Source organism: Sus scrofa, chromosome 13, assembly GCF_054392235.1.
Source record: "Sus scrofa isolate SSC_HxYL_T2T_F1_AM1 chromosome 13, Sscrofa_HxYL_maternal_Yorkshire_Landrace_v2.0, whole genome shotgun sequence".
NCBI classification, from domain to species: domain Eukaryota; kingdom Metazoa; phylum Chordata; class Mammalia; order Artiodactyla; family Suidae; genus Sus; species Sus scrofa.
Genome location: NC_139395.1, coordinates 81,148,040 through 81,166,206, shown reverse-complemented (window position 1 = coordinate 81,166,206; position 18,167 = coordinate 81,148,040). Strand labels below are relative to the sequence as shown.

The following is an 18,167-nucleotide window of genomic DNA, read 5'->3' as shown; positions in this document are numbered from 1 at the left end:
GCAAATGGGGATGGAGCTGAGATTATCCTACTGCCCCAGAAATGGCATTTGGTAGCCAAAGAGGTACAGCCATCCTGATCCCCACAGATGTCAGCCCTGATCAACCTCAGCCTGATGAGCACATGGGTTGTCGGCTCTGTTCCTTCCAAAGCTGTTCTAACCCCCAGCTCTGGCCCAGCTGACTCTAGATGCCAGCATCCTTTGGACTTGAACCTGCCCAGATTGTGGGGAATAAGAAGAGCAATAAAAATATTCTTGGAGCCAGTCATCTAAACTGTGGGAATGAACACTCTCAGAAAGTACAAAGGAAAAAAATTTTTAACACTAAGCGACATGTATAAATACATTCAAACTAAACCCCAAATGGTTTTTAAAAAGTAGACACTGGAGTTCCTTGGTGGCCTAGCAGGTTAAGGATCTGGCATTGTCACTGCTGTAGCTCGAGTCACTACTGTGGTGTAGCTTTGATCCCTGGCCCGGGAACTTCTGCATACTGTGGGCATGGCCAAAAATATATAATATATGCATTTGGGGAGTTCCCTGGTGGCCTGGTGGTTAAGGATCCAGTGTTGTCACTACTGTGGCTTGGGCCACTGCTGTGGTGTGGCTTCAATCCCTGGCCAGGGAACTTCCGCATGCCCCGGGAGAGGAAAAAAAAAAAAGTAGACACCAATTCCAATATTCACTATTAGGAATGATTATGTAAATCAAGGGCAATACCTTCAACAGAAGAAGTCATGAAAAATGATAACACGCAATGTGGGAAAATGTAATCATGGGAGAAAAAAGAATATGAAGTAGTAACTAGGAAGTGGTGCTCCCTTAGGGCTAAGACTTCTGTGCAGACAGGGGCTGGGAAAAAACCAGAATAATGGAGGTCAGCTGGTGCGTCAAGGCAGCCGGGCCAGCATGACCTCTTGCCCTTTCATTTCCTTTCTTGCTATTACAATTGTTTCTGCAATCAAATAAAAATCAGGGGGAGAAAAGAGGAAAGGGATTCTACTCGCCAAACGGGGAGAGAACTTTGGGGAAGTGGGAGTTCTAGTTTCGAGGTCAGCTTTGCCAGATTTTCCAGAATCCCTCCCCACAGTCCCAGTCTTCAGATGGGGCGCTCTTGCTCCTGGGAACAGGTACTGAAATGCTGCAGTGCACCCTTAACCCCTGTCACAGTATCTATGACAAAAAGATACACAAGCGGGGGCAGGTCTCCAAGAAGAGCCTGAGTTAGGAGCTCAAAAGTCCAGGGGGCCTGGCACACATGGCCCACAGTGCAAGGATGAAGTCCAGGCCAGCTGCTGGGGCAGGAAGTGAAATACCGCAGGGGTACAGAGAGCCTGCTGGGGAAATACCAGCTCAGAAAGAGACAGGTATTTAATGCTAGAGAGAGGCAGTTAATGCTGACAGCAATCAGAGACAGACTACAACCCAGACTGCTGTTTTGTTTTTGTTTGTTTGTTTGTTTGTTTTGTTTTTTGGGTTTTTTTTTTTTTTTTTGGTCTTTTGTCTTTTCTAGGGCCGCACCGCTGCATATAGAGGTTCCCAGGCTACAGGTCTAATTGGAGCTGTAGCTGCTGGCCTACGCCAGAGCCACAGCAATGCCAGATCCAAGCCACATCTGTGACCTACACCACAACTCACAGCAACACCAGATCCTTAACCCTGGGCAAGGCCAGGGATCGAACAGCAACCTCGTGGTTCCTAGTCGGATTCGTTAACCACTGAGCCACGATGGGAACTGAAGACATGCTGATTTCTGAGGGCAGAACCAAGGAAGAAGAGACCCAAGGGAGGCAAGAAGAGGAGAGAAAGTCAAGAGGAGACAGGGAGAGGAATGAGACCCAGGAGCCTGTTCAGTCTCATCCCCACAGCCCCGGCCCTGAGCAGGGCACAGCCCTCCTCCCTCACCTCTTGACATTGCCGTGGATGATCTCCAAGCCGTGCAGGTGCTCCACGGCATGAAGCAGCCCTGAGCAGATGCTGACACGCTGGGGCCAGGGGAGGGTGTCTGAGCCACCCTAAGAGAAAGAAAAGGAGGGGAAAACAGTCACACCTGTGCCTTTTTAAAGTCTCAATGGCAGGGTCCTGGGCTCCCTCCTCCCCTCCAGCCCTCAGATCTGCTGTAACAGCGCTTGGCCAGCAGGGTTTACTGGCAGGGTACCAGTTCTAACATCAGAAATATCTAGTTATACATCCCTGCTCAGATGCACACTACCTGTGTGACTTTGGAAAAGACACCCAACATCTCTGAGCTTCCATTTCTTCAGACATAAAATAGAAATGTTAATCCCTATGCTTTAGGGTTGTCATAAGGATTCAAAGGAGTGTGTGGTATGCCCTCAGTATCGTGCCTGCCACACTGTGGGTGCTCAAACAGCAGCTATTTTTATCACAACTCTCACAGTGGCAGCTCCAGAATTCTCTAGAAGGGGCTGGTTGGGAGAGGAGCTAGGGATCCTGTGCTGGCACACCAAACACGTGGACCAATTTTATGAATATTTGGGGAGATTCCACAAGAGCCAAGGGGCATTATGAGTAATCTAAAGCCCCCACCTGCCACTTCTGTTTTAAGACTGAATGTCCAGGAGAAATCTGAACTTATGTTTTAGGTCTCTTGTCACACATCTTCTAAGAACTAGCCTTGCTAATGGATTTTTTTAAACTCTAGCCCTGACATTTGTCAGCTGTGTTTCTTTGGGTAAGTCACTTTGCCCCTCTGTGCTATAGACTCCTCTTTTTGTTTGTTTGTTTGTTTTAAGGGCCGCAACCACGGGCATATGGAGGTTCCCAGGTTAGGGGTCCAATCAGAGCTACAGCTGCCAGCATACACCACAGCTGTGGCAACGCCAGATCCTTAACCCACTGAGCAAGGCCAGGGATTGAACCCACAACCTCATGGTTCCTAGTTGGATTTGTTTCCACTGCGCCACAATGGGAACTCCTAGACTCCTCCTTTGGAAAACGGGGGAAACTTCTGGGGTTCTGGCAAGGCCTGAAGGACATATGTAAAGCCATTATCAGTGTCCTGCAAACAGTGAGAGCTCAACAAGGCTAACGATCATTATTATACCATGAATAACTGCTTTGTCTGGTCCTTACCAAAGGAAGCAATAATTCTCTTGTGGAATAACTTTGTTCCTTCTGTTTGAAAATTTTATGGAAAGGAGGTTTGCCTTAAAAATCGTAATTTTGTGGGAGTTCCCTTTGTGAATCAGCAGTTATACGAACCCGACTAGTATCCATGAGGATGCGGATTCAATCCCTGGCTCCCTGGCCTCACTCAGTGGGTTAAGGATCTGGCATTGCCAAGAGCTGTGTATAGGTCAAAGACTCGGCTCGTATCCTGCATTGCTGGGGCTGTGGCATAGGCCAGCAGCTGTAGCTCCGACTTGACCCCTAGCCTGGGAATTTCCATATGCCACAGATGTGGCCCTAAAAAGAAAAAATAATAATAATAATTTTGTAGGTCCCACATTCACATGATATGATATGCAAAAGGTCAAAAGGGTGTGTAGTAAATGTTTCCCTCCCATCCAATGCACCAGCCACCTGTTCTCCCCAGAGGCAGTCAAGGCAACAGTTTCTTATATCTTTAGAGATATTCAACAAATTCATAAGCAAATAGGAATTTATTAGAATAGCATTTTTCTTTCTGTCTTTTTAGGGCCACACCTGCAGCATATGGAAGTTGCCAGGCCAGGAATCAAATCAGCGGCAGGGCATACACGACAGCCACAGGAACATGGGATCCAAGCCAGGTCTGTGACCTATACTACAGCTCATGGCAATGCCAGATCCTTAACCCACTGAGTGATGTGAGGGGTCCTCATGGATACCAGTCGAGTTTATTACTGCTGAGCCATGACGGGAACTCCTAGAATAGCATATCTTAATAAAAATTTGCCTCCACATTTCCATACCATACCTGTTAATTCCCTTTTCTTGTCCTATTGCATTGGCTAGCACCTTCAAAATAACGTTTGAACAACGTTGAATAAAATTAGTGCGATGGGGTAACTTTTTCTTGGTCTTGACTTAAATGGCTGTTGTCAAAAACCTTTTTATTTTTTTAATTTATTTTTATTTTTATTAGAGTATTGTGTTGACTTACAGCGTTGTGTCAATTTCTACTATACAGCATAGTGACCCAGTCATAGATATATACATTCTTTTTTTCATACTATCTTCCATCATGTTCTATCCTAAGAAACTGGATGTACACAACCTACATCCAGCTATACAGCAGGACCTCATTCTAAATGTAATAGTTTGCATCTACCAACCCCCAACTCCCAGCCCATCCCACTTCCTCCTCCCTCCCCCATGACAACCACAAGTCTGTTTCAAAAAACCTCTTTAAATACTTTTTTACCTGAAGATGTTTGGCTATATCTTAACTACCCTGGCCCAACTTCTCTTTTTGTCTTTTCAGGGCCACACCAGCAGCATATGGAGGTTCCCAGGCTAGGGGTCCAATAGGAGCTACAGCTGTTGGCCTACACCAGAGCCACAGCAACTCGGGATCCGAGCTGCGTCTGCAACCTACACCACAGCTCAGGGCAATGCCAGATCCTTAACCCACTGAGCAAGGCCAGGGATTGAACCTGCATCCTCATGGATGCTAGTTGGATTCGCTAACTGCTGAGCCACAAGGGGAACTCCCCAACTTCTCTTTTTGAAGGGCTCCTCTGGATAGCCCCTTTCACCTTTGGACTCCTAAAAGTTCTTACCCTTGATTCTCTAAATGGGTGCTGCCTTAGTCCTATTCTTTGATCATGAGCTGGCCACTTACCTGACCCTGAAGTCTGTCCTGTAAAGAACCATTTGTCATGTATGGATAAATCAAGCTGTAAAACTGTTCTCCGGTGCAGAAGCCCAGCAGAGGTAAGATGTTGAGGTGGCAGCATCTGAAATCAGGCATCAGTGCAGGAAGGAGAAGTCAGACAGAAAGAATACTCAGACTGCTCCATTTCCTACCTCCTCTTCTGCCCTTTCTACCTCCCTCCCAGGAAACAGTAACCTCCCAGGAACCTAATGCTCTGACCCCTAAGGGCCCAGCAACAGGGTAGAGAGATGACAACTGCATGCCTTCAAGGAGCTTGAAGTCAAGGAACTCAAAGTTATCCTGACTCACTACTCTGTAGCACATGATACCCTACACATCTGTCTTCCAGAAACAGAGGTTTAGAGGTTAAGGAACTTGCCCAAGGTCACAACTAGCAAACTGCAGCCAGGACAGAAGACAGGTCTGTCCAACTCCCAGGACTGGGGTTCTCCCCCTGAAACCCTTTTTTGCTGGGGTCTGCGTCACTGTTCCTTCCTGACTGTCCTCCTGCCTCTCTGCCTATTCTTTCTTGGCTTTTTCTGCTCAGACCCTCCTCCTTTGCCTTCGAAATCTGAGTCTCCCCAGCTGGGCTCATCATCTTGCCTTTTTTTTTTTTATTTTGGTCTTTTCTAGGGCTGTACCTGCGGTATATGGAGGTTCCCAGGCTAGGGGTCCAATCGCAGCTGCAGCTGCCAGCCTACACCACAGCTACAGCAACACCAGATCCAAGCCGTGCCTGCCACCTACACTACAGCTCACGGCAACACCGGATCCTTAACCCACTGAGCAAGGCCAGGGATCGAACCCGAAACCTCATGGTTCCTAGTCAGATTCGTTAACCACTGAGCCACGACGGCGACTCCGTCATCTTGCTATTTATAAGCTGCTCCTCCAGGAACCTCTCACCTCTAGAAGGACTGCCCCCCAATCTCTCATCTCCAGGCCCATCCTACCTTCAGACATGAACATCGAGTTGCACCCCAATGCTCCAGACGAAGAGCCTTAGACTCGACATGTTCCAAACCTGCCTCTCTGCCCACCATTATTTTCTCAGTGAAGGGCACCACCATCCAGCCAGTGTCCTACAAACTTCCTTTTCTCCTCTATCTAATTAGTCACCATCCACAGTCACAAACAGCTTTCAAATGCCCCCTTCATTCTCCCTCCTGCCTTGGGTCAGACCCCAATGGACTCTCCTTGGCACTGTTGCAACAACCTCCTGCCTGATCCCTCAGCCCCCCTCCACACCCCTAGGCCACCCTACTGTACACTTTTCACTCTCATTAATGTTATTTACACTTCACTCTCCTCATTGGGCCATAAACTTCCCCAGGGCAGGCGCTGGGTATTCTTCACATTTGCACTCTCTAGAACCAGAAACAGCCTTGACAATTGGCCAAATCAATAAATGAAGGACTGACTGTCAACTCCAGAAAGGCACTCTGGCAAGGAGGACTTGGCAGTTTCCATTAAGTGTATATGTGTAGATAAGTGTGTGTGTGTGTGTGCACAATGTGTATATTCATACATATGTATGAAGAGAGGAAGGATTAAATATATCAAAATATAAATACAGCAGTAGTTATTTATAGGTGGTATGGAAAATTGGTGATTTCTGTTTTCCTTTTTGGCCACACCTGTGGCATGCAGTAGTTCCAGGGCTGGGGACTGAACCCACGACACAGCAGTGACAAAGCAGGATCCTTAACCCACTGAGCCCCCAGGGAACTCCTCTGTTTTCCTCTTTATAATTTTATTTCTGAAAATACTTCAGAATCATCATGCTGGCCTAAGGCTGCACACTGGCAGAGGAATTCAGACAGTGATGTGCCAGGCTGAATGACAGCTGGTGTTCACACCAAGGTGCTCCATGTGCATGTGTTAAATCCATCAGGCAACGATGGCAGAGCCAGCACAAGTGTCCAGGTGTCCAAATGACCTCCCTTTCAGATTCCCAGTCTCCCTAAGCTTTGTGACAAGGAGGCTCACTATACTTCTCCAGCCCCACTTTCCTTATTCATAAAATCTAAGTTTGAGGAGGACTTTTTTTTTTTTTTTTTTTGCTTTTTAGGGCCACACCCATAGCATATGGAGATTCCCAGGCTAGGGGTCGAATTGGAGCTACAGCTGCCAGCCTACACCACAACCACAGCAACACGAGATTCAAGCCGCATCTGCGACCTACACCACAGCTCAGCAATACTGGATCCTTAACCCACTGAGCCAAGCCAGGGATCAAACCTGCGTCTTCATGGATACTAATCGGTTTCGTCACCGCTAAGCCACAACAGGAACTCCTGAGGATAACTTGTGAAGGCCGTTATTGCTCAAGACCAAAGATCAGCAATATCTCTCTGTAAAGAGCTAGACAATATATTCTTTAGCTTTTGGAGGCCATCTGGCCTCTGATGCAATTATTCCACTGTGCACTATCACATGCAAATGCAGCCATACGCAACACAGAAATACACGGGTGTGTCTGGGTTCCAATAAAACTTCATTTTAGAGTTCCCATTGTGGCGCAGCGGAAATGAATCCGAATAGTAACCGTGAGATTGCAGGTTTGATCCCTGGCCTCACTCAGTGGATCAGGGATCTGGTGTTGCCATGAGCTATGGTGTAGATTGAAGACACAGCTCGGATCTGGCACTGCTGTGGCTCTGGTGCAGGCCAGCAGCTGCAGCTCCTATTCAAATCCTAGCCTGGGAACCTCCATATGCCACGGGTGCGGCCCTAAAAAGCAAAAACAAACAAACAAACAAAAACTTCATTTTAGACACTGACATTTGAATTTCATATACTTTTCACATGTCATGAAATAATCTTTTTATTTTTTTCAACACTTTAAAAATGTAAAAACTACTCCTAGCTCTCAGGCCATAAAACAAAGTCTGGGCCGGACTGAGTCTGTGGGTCATCATTCGCCCTTAGGGATAGAATCAGTAAGTCTCTGTCTGTCTCAAAAAAATGGGACAGAAACAGATTTCTTGACCCCCGGAAGGAGGGAGCTGAGCCAAGCGAGCCAAGGTTGTTTTACAATTCTAATCTATGCATAGGGTGGCTACACAGAAAAAGCATGGACTATAGAGCCAACCTAGGTTCAAATTCCAGCTCTGTCACTTATTAGCTTTGTGACCCTGGACAAGACATTTAACCTCTCTGTGCCTCAATTTGCCCATGTATAAAAGAATGTGATAATAGTAGCTATGTTAAAGGGTTCTCATGAGGGTGAAATGAGTTTAAGCAAAGAGAGTTTCTAAAACCTGGCTGCTACACAGGAAGCACTATCTATATAGGTTAGCTGTCATCATTAAACAAAATATTTTCCAAAGGGGAGGCTTACCTACAACAAATTTGTACCTCTGCCTGTAAGAATTTTTCAATCAATCCTGGACCTGAGCCAACCATCTGCGGAGAAAAGACAATGAAACATGAAAATCCAGTCTCACCATCAGCCTCCACCCATTACTGGAAACCAAGAAGTGCCCACCTCTCGGAACTTCTTGAAGACAAATGGCGTGCCGTGCCTTTGCCCTTTGTAGATGTCAGCAAAGGTCCCCTCGCTGATTTTGTGGTTTGGGTTGAAGTTATCAGTTGCCTGGGCCACGTCCACCTCATTCCAGAAAAGGCTATCTCCAGTCAGGTTTCCAAGTGTTTCCTTCTTAGGGAAAGAGGTGCTGACTTCCTGAGAATTCAGAGAAGGAGATTAATATGGAATTAATACAGAAAATGTTATTTTCCCTAGTACCTCAGGGAATCTTAGAAATACCAGAGCTGGGGGTGGGGGGGAGACAACCATCTCCTCCAGTGAGGAGGGATGGCACAAAGAATAAATCTGCTTCTAACTTGCTCCTTGACCTTGGACAAGTTACTTAACCTCTTTGAGCCTTAATTTCCTCATCAGCAAAAATGAAGATAACCAGAGTACCCTGGAGGGTAATTTTGAAGATTAACTAAAACTGGGAGTATTCCAGGAGTTCCCATTGTGGTTCAGTGGAAACGAACTCAACTAGTATCCATGAGGACGCAGGTTTGATCCCTGGCCTCGCTCCATGGGTTAAGGATCCAGCATTGCCATGAGCTGTGATATAGGTCGCAGATGTGGCTTAGATCTGGTATTGCTGTAGCTGGGGCATAGCCTGGAAGGTGAAGCTTCAATTTGACCCCTAGCCTGGGAACCACCATATGCCGCACCTGCAGCCCTAAAAAGAAAAAATTAAATTAAATTAAAAAGTAGAAAATAAAATAAATAAAATAGGAGCATTCCTGGACCCATGAATGATGTTTTCCTTTTTTTTTTTTTTTTTCAGTTTACAAATGTGAACACCAAGGGAGTCAAAGAGCTGAAGTGAGGTCACAGCAGATCGATGGCCGGGCTATGCCCCCCATCCTGCACATGGTATACTTGCTGGGAAGCAGGATACAGGTTCACATAACCACACACAATTCTGTGTAAGCCTAAGAAACGTAGCTCTGCTTCAATTACTTCCTTTCTTTAAAAAAAAAAAAAAGTGACATAAACTTCCATTTATTTTCATTTACATATGCTCTTTTTTGGGGGGGGCGGTGGAGGAATGCCAAAGTTCCACATGCCAAAGTTCCTGGGCCAGGGATTGAACTTGTGCCACAGCAGTGACAATGCTGGATTCTTAACTACTAGGCCACCAAGGAACTCCTAAGTTATATATGCTCTTATAAACTGTTTTAGAAAATTAGAGCATGGTTAATTATCCACGATCCCATTATCCATTTAGTGTAATCCTTACCAGTTAGATTAGATACACAGGTTTTCTTTCTTTCTTTTTTTTTTTTTTTTTTTTTTTTTTGTCTTTTTAGGGCTGCACCTTGTGGCCTATGGAGGTTTCCAGGCTAGAGGTCTAATTGGAGCTACAGCTGCCAGCCTATGCCAGAGCCACAGCAACTGCAGGATCCAAGCCACGTCTGCAACCTACGCCACAGCTCACAGCAACACCAGATCCTTAACCCACTGAGCAAGGCCAGGGATAGAACCCACAACCTCATGGTTCCTAATCAGATTTGTTTCCACTGTGCCATGACAGGAACTCCAAGGATTTTTTTCCTAAAAATTGTGATCATGTCACACACATAGTTTTGATTTTTGGTGTTTTCTCTTAACATTATACCATGATCATTTCCCCAGTTATTAAACCATTTTTGAAAATGATTAATTATTAGAAAATAAAACAATCTTGCTTAAGTGACAGTCCCCTTTAAGGATGAGTTCCACTAATTATACCCATGTAAGCCCTGGCTTCTCCGCCAGGCACCCAGCCCAGGACACTTAGGGGCCCATGAAAACATCTTAACATAATTTCTTTCAAAGTCTCAAGAGCAAAAACGAACTTTTTCAAGTCGAAGAGGAAAATTTTTTTATTTTACTTTTTGGCCACAGCATTCAGTAGCTTGACGTGGGATTGATCCCAGGCCAAGGTGGTAAAAGCGCCAAGTACTAACCACTAGACCACCAGGCAACGCCCCAAAATGTTTAAATTTTTAATCCAACTTGGATTAGGATCATCTTTATACTGGTGCCATCATAAAATATAATTTAAAAAATTTTTTGAATGAAAGAAAGGGCCTTGGAAGGCAAAAGTGCTTAAGACCCACAGAAATCACCTGCGATCCAAGTCATTAAAAATTCAGAATAACACATATATTTTCGGCAAAAAAATGGTTGGAAGGGAGGCAGGCTGCAAGCAAGAGGTGAGGGAGAAGCTAATTATCAGCTCTCCCTTAACACAAATAATGGAAAAGCTCATTAAAAACTAAAGTGCTGGAGTTCCCGTCGTGGCGCAGTGGTTAACGAATCCGACTAGGAACCATGAGGTTGCAGGTTCAGTCCCTGCCCTTGCTCAGTGGGTTAACAATCCGGCGTTGCCGTGAGCTGTGGTGTAGGTTACAGATGCGGCTCGGATCCCATGTTGCTGTGGCTCTGGTGTAGGCCGTGGCTACAGCTCCGATTCGACCCCTAGCCTGGGAACCTCCATATGCCGCGGGAGCGGCCCAAGAAATAGCAAAAAGACCAAAAAAAAAAAAAAAAAAACTAAAGTGCAGAGTTCTCACTGTGGCTCAGTGGTAATGAACCCATGAGGATAAGGGTTCAATCCCTGGCCTTTCTCAGTAGGTTAAGTATCCAGCACTGTTGTGAGCTGTGGTGTAGGTCACAGACACTCAGCTCAGATCCCACAGTACTGCGGCTGTGGCACAGGCCAGCAGGGGCAGCTACAATTTAACCCCTAGCCTAAGAACTTCCATATGCTACACGTGGGGCCCTAAAAAGAAAAAAAAAAAACCTAAAGTGCACCCTCTCTGCACCCCCTCACCCCCGGCCCAGTTTTATTGAGGACCAGACTTAGAGTCTTAGAAGCTTAGAGAAATTCAATGGGTCTCCTTTCTCCCCCTTCCCCCCAACCCCTAACACCCAAACTGGTCTCTAGGAATAAAAACGGTGCATTTCTGAGAGAGAGACACAAACTGGAGGATTTACCTTTGAATCAGATGAGGGGAGAAGGTCGGTTTTTAAGGAAGAAGGAGCATCTTCAGGAGGCACCAGGAGGCTGGCTCTGGAGAGAGTGGGCCCTGAAAAGAAGGGGCTGTGGGTCAGGCCACGGCTGCTGGAGGAAGGCGGGAGGGGTCCCCGTCTGGGCTCCAGACCAAAAGCCAGTCTCCCATTCACTCCAGAAACACCTATTGTCAGTAATGATGGCTGTCCTCCCTGACACCCCAGCACCAGCCTACACACTGCTCTGGTGTTCCCTTCAAGAATTTCTGGCTTATATTATCAGGAAAGGAGTGATTAGTCTGGAACTTTGGCCATTAAAAAAGCTAGTTTCGGAAGCCTGAAAGATCACTATGGCAAAACCAGAATCAGCCTTTCACAACTCTTAACCCAAGCAGCTGATAAAATAATACTCACCTGATACAAAGCCTGAGACTCTTTCACCCCCTCGGAGCCCAGGAGGAGGACCACCCAGCGCCTCTCCCCCAATATTGTCTGCTGCTTCTAGAGTCGTTCCTTTGTGTTTTGCTTGTTTTATTCCCCCTACCACCCACCACATTTCTCTGAATTGGCTTTAAGTGAAAGAACTACACTTGAGAAGGTAGCACATTGGCAAACCCACAGGGCACCAGAGAATGCAGACCCCAGAATGGCATACTAACAATAAAGAGCCCTCCCCAAAGGACACAGATGCACACATGCAGTCACACACACCCCTTCTGTCCCTAAGTGCACTGTCACTTAAACTGAGCTTCCAGCTAAGAGCTACAGCTCAGACATGGGAAGAAAACTTTTGTCCAAAAAAGTAAATAGGAAAACCAGAATAAAAAGTAAGATAAAGGAGTCCCATCATGGCTCAGTGGTTAATGAATCCAACTAGGAACCATGAGGTTGCAGGTTCGATCCCTGGCCTTGCTCAGTGGGTTAAGGACCTGGCATTGCCATGAGCTGTGGTGTAGGTCGCAGACACGGCTCGGATCCCGCGTAGCTGTGGCGCTGGCGTAGGCCTGCGGCTACAGCTCCGATTAGACCCTTAGCCTGGGAGCCTCCATATGCCACGGGAGTGGCCCTAGAAAAGGCAAAAAGACAAAAAAAAAATAAATAAATAAGATAAAAAACAAAACACGAGTTCCCTAAGGGCTCAGTGGGTTAAGGACTGCTGTGGTGTGGGTTCAATTCCTGGCCAGGGGACTCCCACATGCCAGTGGGTGCTGCCAAAAAACAAACATAAAAATCAACAAAACCAGCAATGTATTGCAGATCAGATGCAGACAACCACTGGCAGCATAACTCCCCAGAGTCCCGAAGCTCATGAGGATCCATCCATGCATCTGTGTGCTTCAGAGGTTGCTCCCACCCTGCCACCACCCACGCGACCTGGGGCAGAGTGGAGACTGCCTTGCAGAAAGGTGCCAGGCCACAGCCACTCCCGTGACGGAGGCCTCCACCCTGGCCCTGCCTTCTCTTGGCCTCCACTCAAACACCCTTGGACTGAGTCATCCAAACTGCGGTCACAGTCATCCATCTACTAAGTTTTGCCTGTGTGTCTCTGCTTCTCCACAATGAATTACTTGATGTTTTCTTTCAATCCACTCGAATTAAGGTGTTAAGAATTTAGCTTTAAAATCCCTAGTTTTTGGTGCATGTGATATGTGCCTTTTTTTAACACCAGTGCTCTCACCTATCATGGGGGGGAGGGGTGGGGGGGGACCCACACTCTGGGGACTGCTGCTCCTGCCAACTCCACTTCCCTCCTGCTGCTTTCCTACCCGCTCTCTCCGCTCCCCTCCAGCCTCACAGCAGCTGCACACATGGTCAGCCCCTTTCCTCTCCCACTGCCCGCCCAGAGCTGGCCCCACACAATCATGATTCTCCCATCTGACTGATACCTGGGGATCTGACTCTCAGGGCGGGGGGATCGCTGAGGTCTGCTCTTGTGACACAGGTGGGCTACTAGGGGTGGCTGAGTCTATTTATCCTGTTGATTTGCAGGGGCAAAGGGAGGGAATTGGGGCTAATACTGCAAGCTGAGAAATCAGGTAAGAAATAGCCCTTGCTTTGTAAACACTTGTAGGAGGTCTGGGTCAGAAGACACTGGTCTACACAAATGTCATTTCCAAAACACTAAGAGTTTAACCTTCATGTGCCATTTTCCACAGAAATCTTTCTAGAATGTTCTCTCTCAAATGGAATGCACTGAATCTTGTCCTGCTGAGTTGCGTCCCTGTAGGCAGGAACAGAGAACACAGGGCCGTGCTGTACCTCATTTGGGGTCTTCCAGCTTCTGCCCTGTGGCTGGCAGTGGTTCTGCCCAGCTCTCCCATCTCCGTTCTTGGCAGCAGGCAGAACTGAGCTCAAGTCCTGGCTCTGTCATGACTAAAGATTTGACCCTGGGTGACTTGTGCTTCATTTCTTGAGCTTACTCCTTAGATGTTAAAAAAAATAAATAAACAGTAATAGTCCATTCTTTGTAGACTTCTGGTCCAGGTTAAAAGAGACAGTATAAAGCACAAAGACCAGTCTCTGGTACACATGGAGAACAGCAGCTGGTAAAACTACATGCAGAAGAAGTGTAAATCAATTCTGATGGACACCCAGTGGCCTCTCCTACAGGTAAGGCTTGCAACAGATATTGCAGCTGCTCAGAGCCCTTTAATCTGCATTCTAGCTTTGAGCATCTGTTTGTTTTAGGAGATGCCCAGAACCTGTCTGTGGCTCATCTGCTCATGTGCTTTCCTCCTCCATGCCTCTCCCACTTCCTCTCCCACCTACGTTGAGGGGGTCAGTAGATACAGAAGTTAAGATGTGGACTCTGGGAGTTCCCATTGTGGCGCAGTGGAAACAAATCTGACTAGAAACCATGAGGTTGCGAGTTCAATCCCTGGCCTTGCTCAGTGGGTTAAGGATCCGGCGTTGCTGTGAGCTGTGGTGTAGGTCGTAGACGTGGCTCGGATCCGTCATTGCTGTGGCTCTGGCGTAGGCCAGCAGCTGTAGCTCCAATTAGACCCCTAGCCCGGGAACCTCCATTTGCCATGGGTGCGGCCCTAAAAAGGCAAAAGACAAAAAATAATTAAGATGTGGGCTCTGGGAGTTCCCTGGCGTCCTAAGAATCTGGCACTATCACTGCTGTGGCTCAGATCACTGCTGTGGTGTGGGTTTGATCCCTGGCCCTGGAACTTCCCCATGCCTCAGGTGCAGGAAAAAAAAAAAAAAAAAAAAAGGTTTGTGGGCTCTGGAACAACTTGTCTGAATCCCATCCCACCACTTTTTCAGCCATAGAGCTTCGGCAGGTTATGTCCCCTTCCCCAGCTCTCAAGCGTCCCTCTCCCTGGGTTGTCAGGCTAAGGCAGCAACAGTGGTCAAGCACCATTCCCACCTGTCTGCGCCCTCCTCCCCAGCCACCTCCACCTCCCAGATCTCCACTCCTACGAGATAATCAGCTTGAACTTTGGGGCCCAGTGGTACCTTGAGGTTTTCCCAAGAGAAGACAGACTTTGGGTTATTTGATGCAATTAATGATTATGCTCTCATTTTCAATTTGGGCAATTAATGTCCCAATTTGGGAAAATTGATTCAATTTGATAGACAATTGATGTCTTGTCTCCACCTACAGATGATACTTATCATCCAGGCCTGTCTAGGCACATGTCCTCCCAAGTGCCAGCCAAGAAAGCAAAAGGTGCAAAGCTGCCAGAGATCTGATGTTTCTTTTCAGGGTAGCCTAGATAAGGAACCTCTGGCAAAGCTGCTCTACCTGTCACCTCATTGCCCTATTGTATTATTATCATTCCCCTTGGTCATCAATTAGCTTTAGGACCATTTCTCCTTATCTTTAATTGCTGATCAAAGTCCTGCCTCTTTTTTTTTTTTTTTAATAAATAGCTACAGGAAATAATTCAGACTCCTTGACCTAGAATGAATTTTCCAAACTCAACCTCGCTGGGGTATCTAGAATGTTCCTAATATCACCTAACGTGTAAGGAGCACCTACATTAAGGTACATGATTCCTTACTACATATGATGACATAGCTTCTGTTATTAGGCTTATTTTTTTAGATGAGGAAGATCAGGTACAGAGAAGCTAAGTCACTCCTGCTGGAAAGTGGCAGAGTTGGGATTCTAATACGGGTCTGCCTGGTATTAGGTGACGCAGCTGCTTTCAGGTGACGCTGACCCTGGCTTCAGGAGCCACATCAGTGGACTGTGGATTCATGGATTGGGATCTCTAGTTCATCACTCAGGAGCTGCAGGAGAGCGGAACAGGGGCAAGGCTCCGAGGGATCGGTGGTGAGGGTGGTGTAAGGAGCAGTTCCCCTTGGGGAAGTCACCCTCTGGTTGAGTACTTTCATCATAGTCCCTGAGCCCATCCCTGGGCATGAGGGCATGGAGACAAGGCTGGAGTGGGCCCCAAGGCTTTGGGACAGTGGGGGGTGCAGTGGTGGGGACATAGGTGTTCAAATCCCATGGCTCAGGTGCTACTTCCTACTCTAATTCCAACCCTTGAGCAAGTCACTTTCCCACTCTGCACTCAAGCCCCAGAGAACAAAGCAGCAGATCTGTACCTGATGAGGGGATGGGGGAAGGTAGGTGGCACCACCCTCACATGGATGTGAGGGGCAAGGGGCCTGTGGAGGGCAGAGAGGTCACCAGGTTTCCAGCCCAGAGCCTGTGCTGGGGCCTTGGGGGACCACAGGTAAAATACCTGGGCCCTGTAGCGTATGACCTTGGCAGGCTGTTTAACCTCTTACTGCTTCAGTTTCCTCCTCTGTGAAATGGGGAGAATAACAAGACCAAACTCATACAGTTAATGGAGGATTAAATAAGTCAACATCTTTGACAAACTTAGAACACTGTCTCACACAAAGAAAGACCTCAATTACTGAGTTTCTTTTTATAAAAATGGTAATAGATGGTACATGGCATGTGGAAATTCTTTGAGCCAGGGATGGAACCCATGCTGCGGCAGGGACCCGAGCCACAGCAGTGACACCAGATCCTTAACCTGCTACACCACCTGGGAACTCCTGTTATCTTACCTTTTTTTTTTTTTTATGGCCACACCCACAGCATATGGAAGTTCCCAGGTCAGGGATCAAACCTGCACCTCCTGAGCAACCCAAGCTGTTACGGTCAGATCTTAACCCACTGAGTCACACTGGGAACTCCCTCACATTTTGAATTTTATAAACTCAATATAGCACGAACATATTTCCATGTATGTACACATGCCTACATCACTGTCAGCAGGATTTCATTATTACCAACATCTGTGATCAATTTTGCCATCCACATTTGTTTTTCCAGTTTTTTGCTATTATATTCTGAGCTAAATAGCCTTACAGATAAAATAGTTCCTAAAGTAAGTCTCCTTTAAATTAAAAAATTAAGTTTAATTAAGATTACCTGGGCCTGGAGTGCCCCTCATGGTGCAGTGGTTAATGAATCCGACTAGGAACCATGAGATTGCGGGTTTGATCCCTGGCCTTACTCAGTGGGTTAAGGATGCCCACTGCGTTGCCATGAGCTGTGGTGTAGGTCACAGATGAGGCTCAGATCTGGCATTGCTGTGGCTCCAGTGTAAGCCGGTGGCTATAGCTCCCATTCGACCCCTAGCCTGGGAACCTCCATATGCCGCTGGTGCGGCCCTAGAAAAGACAAAAAAAAAAAAAAAAAAAAATTACCTGGGCTTGGAAAAGTGGCTGGCCTCATGGGCCACCCCATTTCCTGTTTGTCCTCAGCATTTTGTACAGAAGCTGGAAAAGGCTTTCTGGGCTTCACAACATCCAGGGAGTCTGGGATGGAAGATTTGATTTCAGGAACAGGTTTCCCTGAAATGGGATAGGAAGAAAGCAAGCTCTTATTATTTGATGTAGCAGGTTAGTCATCAAGAGGCTGGGTGGAGAAGTCACAGACCTGGGTCAGAGCCTTAGCCCAGCCTTGACTTCACACTGTGCCCAGCAAGAGTTGCCTCCCTCTCTGGACCTCAGCCTCCCCATGACTGAGGGGTAGTGCTCAGAACCAGCAATCTCCTGCCATGGGCCTGGTTCCAACACACTGAGTCAGATACCCCTGGCTTCTAAACCTACCAGCTGTGTGACCTTAGACAAGTCACTTTCCTTCTCTGAGCCTGTCTCCTCACTATGAAACAGCGATGATAATCATGATCACATTTGCTGGCCTCCCTCACAAGGCTGCTAGGCGGGGGGACTGAGGGTGCAGACATGAAAGGGTTCCCTGAACATGCAGCCAAGTCAGAGCTCTCCCTCCCACTGAGTCCCCGTGGAGCCCCTAAAGAGACAAGACCTGGAAGTCCTCCAGCTTCCCTTTCCATGAGCAGCACAGACATGCGTGTCCTTCCCTGTTCTAAAGACAGGAAGCCTGAAAATAGCAGCCACATTAACCGCATGCTGACGATGCCTGGTCAGGCCCAGCTCTGCACAAAGTCCTTACAAGGTCCTTCCCGGGATCCTGGAGGAGATGAAGCCTGAGAGATTAAGTGGCTTGTCCGAGGTCACACAGCTTGGCCAGGCAGGACCAGCTGCAAGAGCCTAGGTGAAGGTCACCTGTCTTTTGAGAATAATCACTTCCCCTTTGCACTGATTTGGGAAACCCCAAAGGTGCCAGAGGGCGTGTCTACACAGCTTCCACAGAGCCTGCTCCCTGTGAAGTGGCTTCCTCTCCCCTCCCCCACATCTATCGTCATCTCTCCAGTAGGGCTGGTGGGGCCTCTGGCTCAGGCGGCTTCCATGCCCTCCCCAGGATACATCTGACCAAAATACAGAGCCAGTCTCTCCACTTCCCTGTTTAAAGCCTTTCTGACTCCC

At 47.3% G+C, this 18,167-nt stretch overlaps 1 protein-coding gene across 3 annotated transcripts in view; it reads right to left on the bottom strand.

Annotated features, from left to right (window-relative positions):
* Positions 1–18,167, bottom strand: part of IRAK2 (interleukin 1 receptor associated kinase 2) — an 82,320-nt gene that overhangs the window by 21,181 nt on the left and 42,972 nt on the right. For 2 of the 3 annotated variants that reach the window (XM_084989433.1, XM_021069319.2), the window contains 6 exons: positions 17,025–17,171; positions 11,331–11,422; positions 8,313–8,507; positions 8,166–8,230; positions 4,790–4,904; positions 1,906–2,015 (listed from right to left, as the gene is read on the bottom strand). In XM_084989433.1, the coding sequence (XP_084845559.1) occupies positions 1,906–2,015; positions 4,790–4,904; positions 8,166–8,230; positions 8,313–8,507; positions 11,331–11,422; positions 17,025–17,171 (724 nt within the window). The other variant, XM_084989432.1, reaches the window with a different exon arrangement.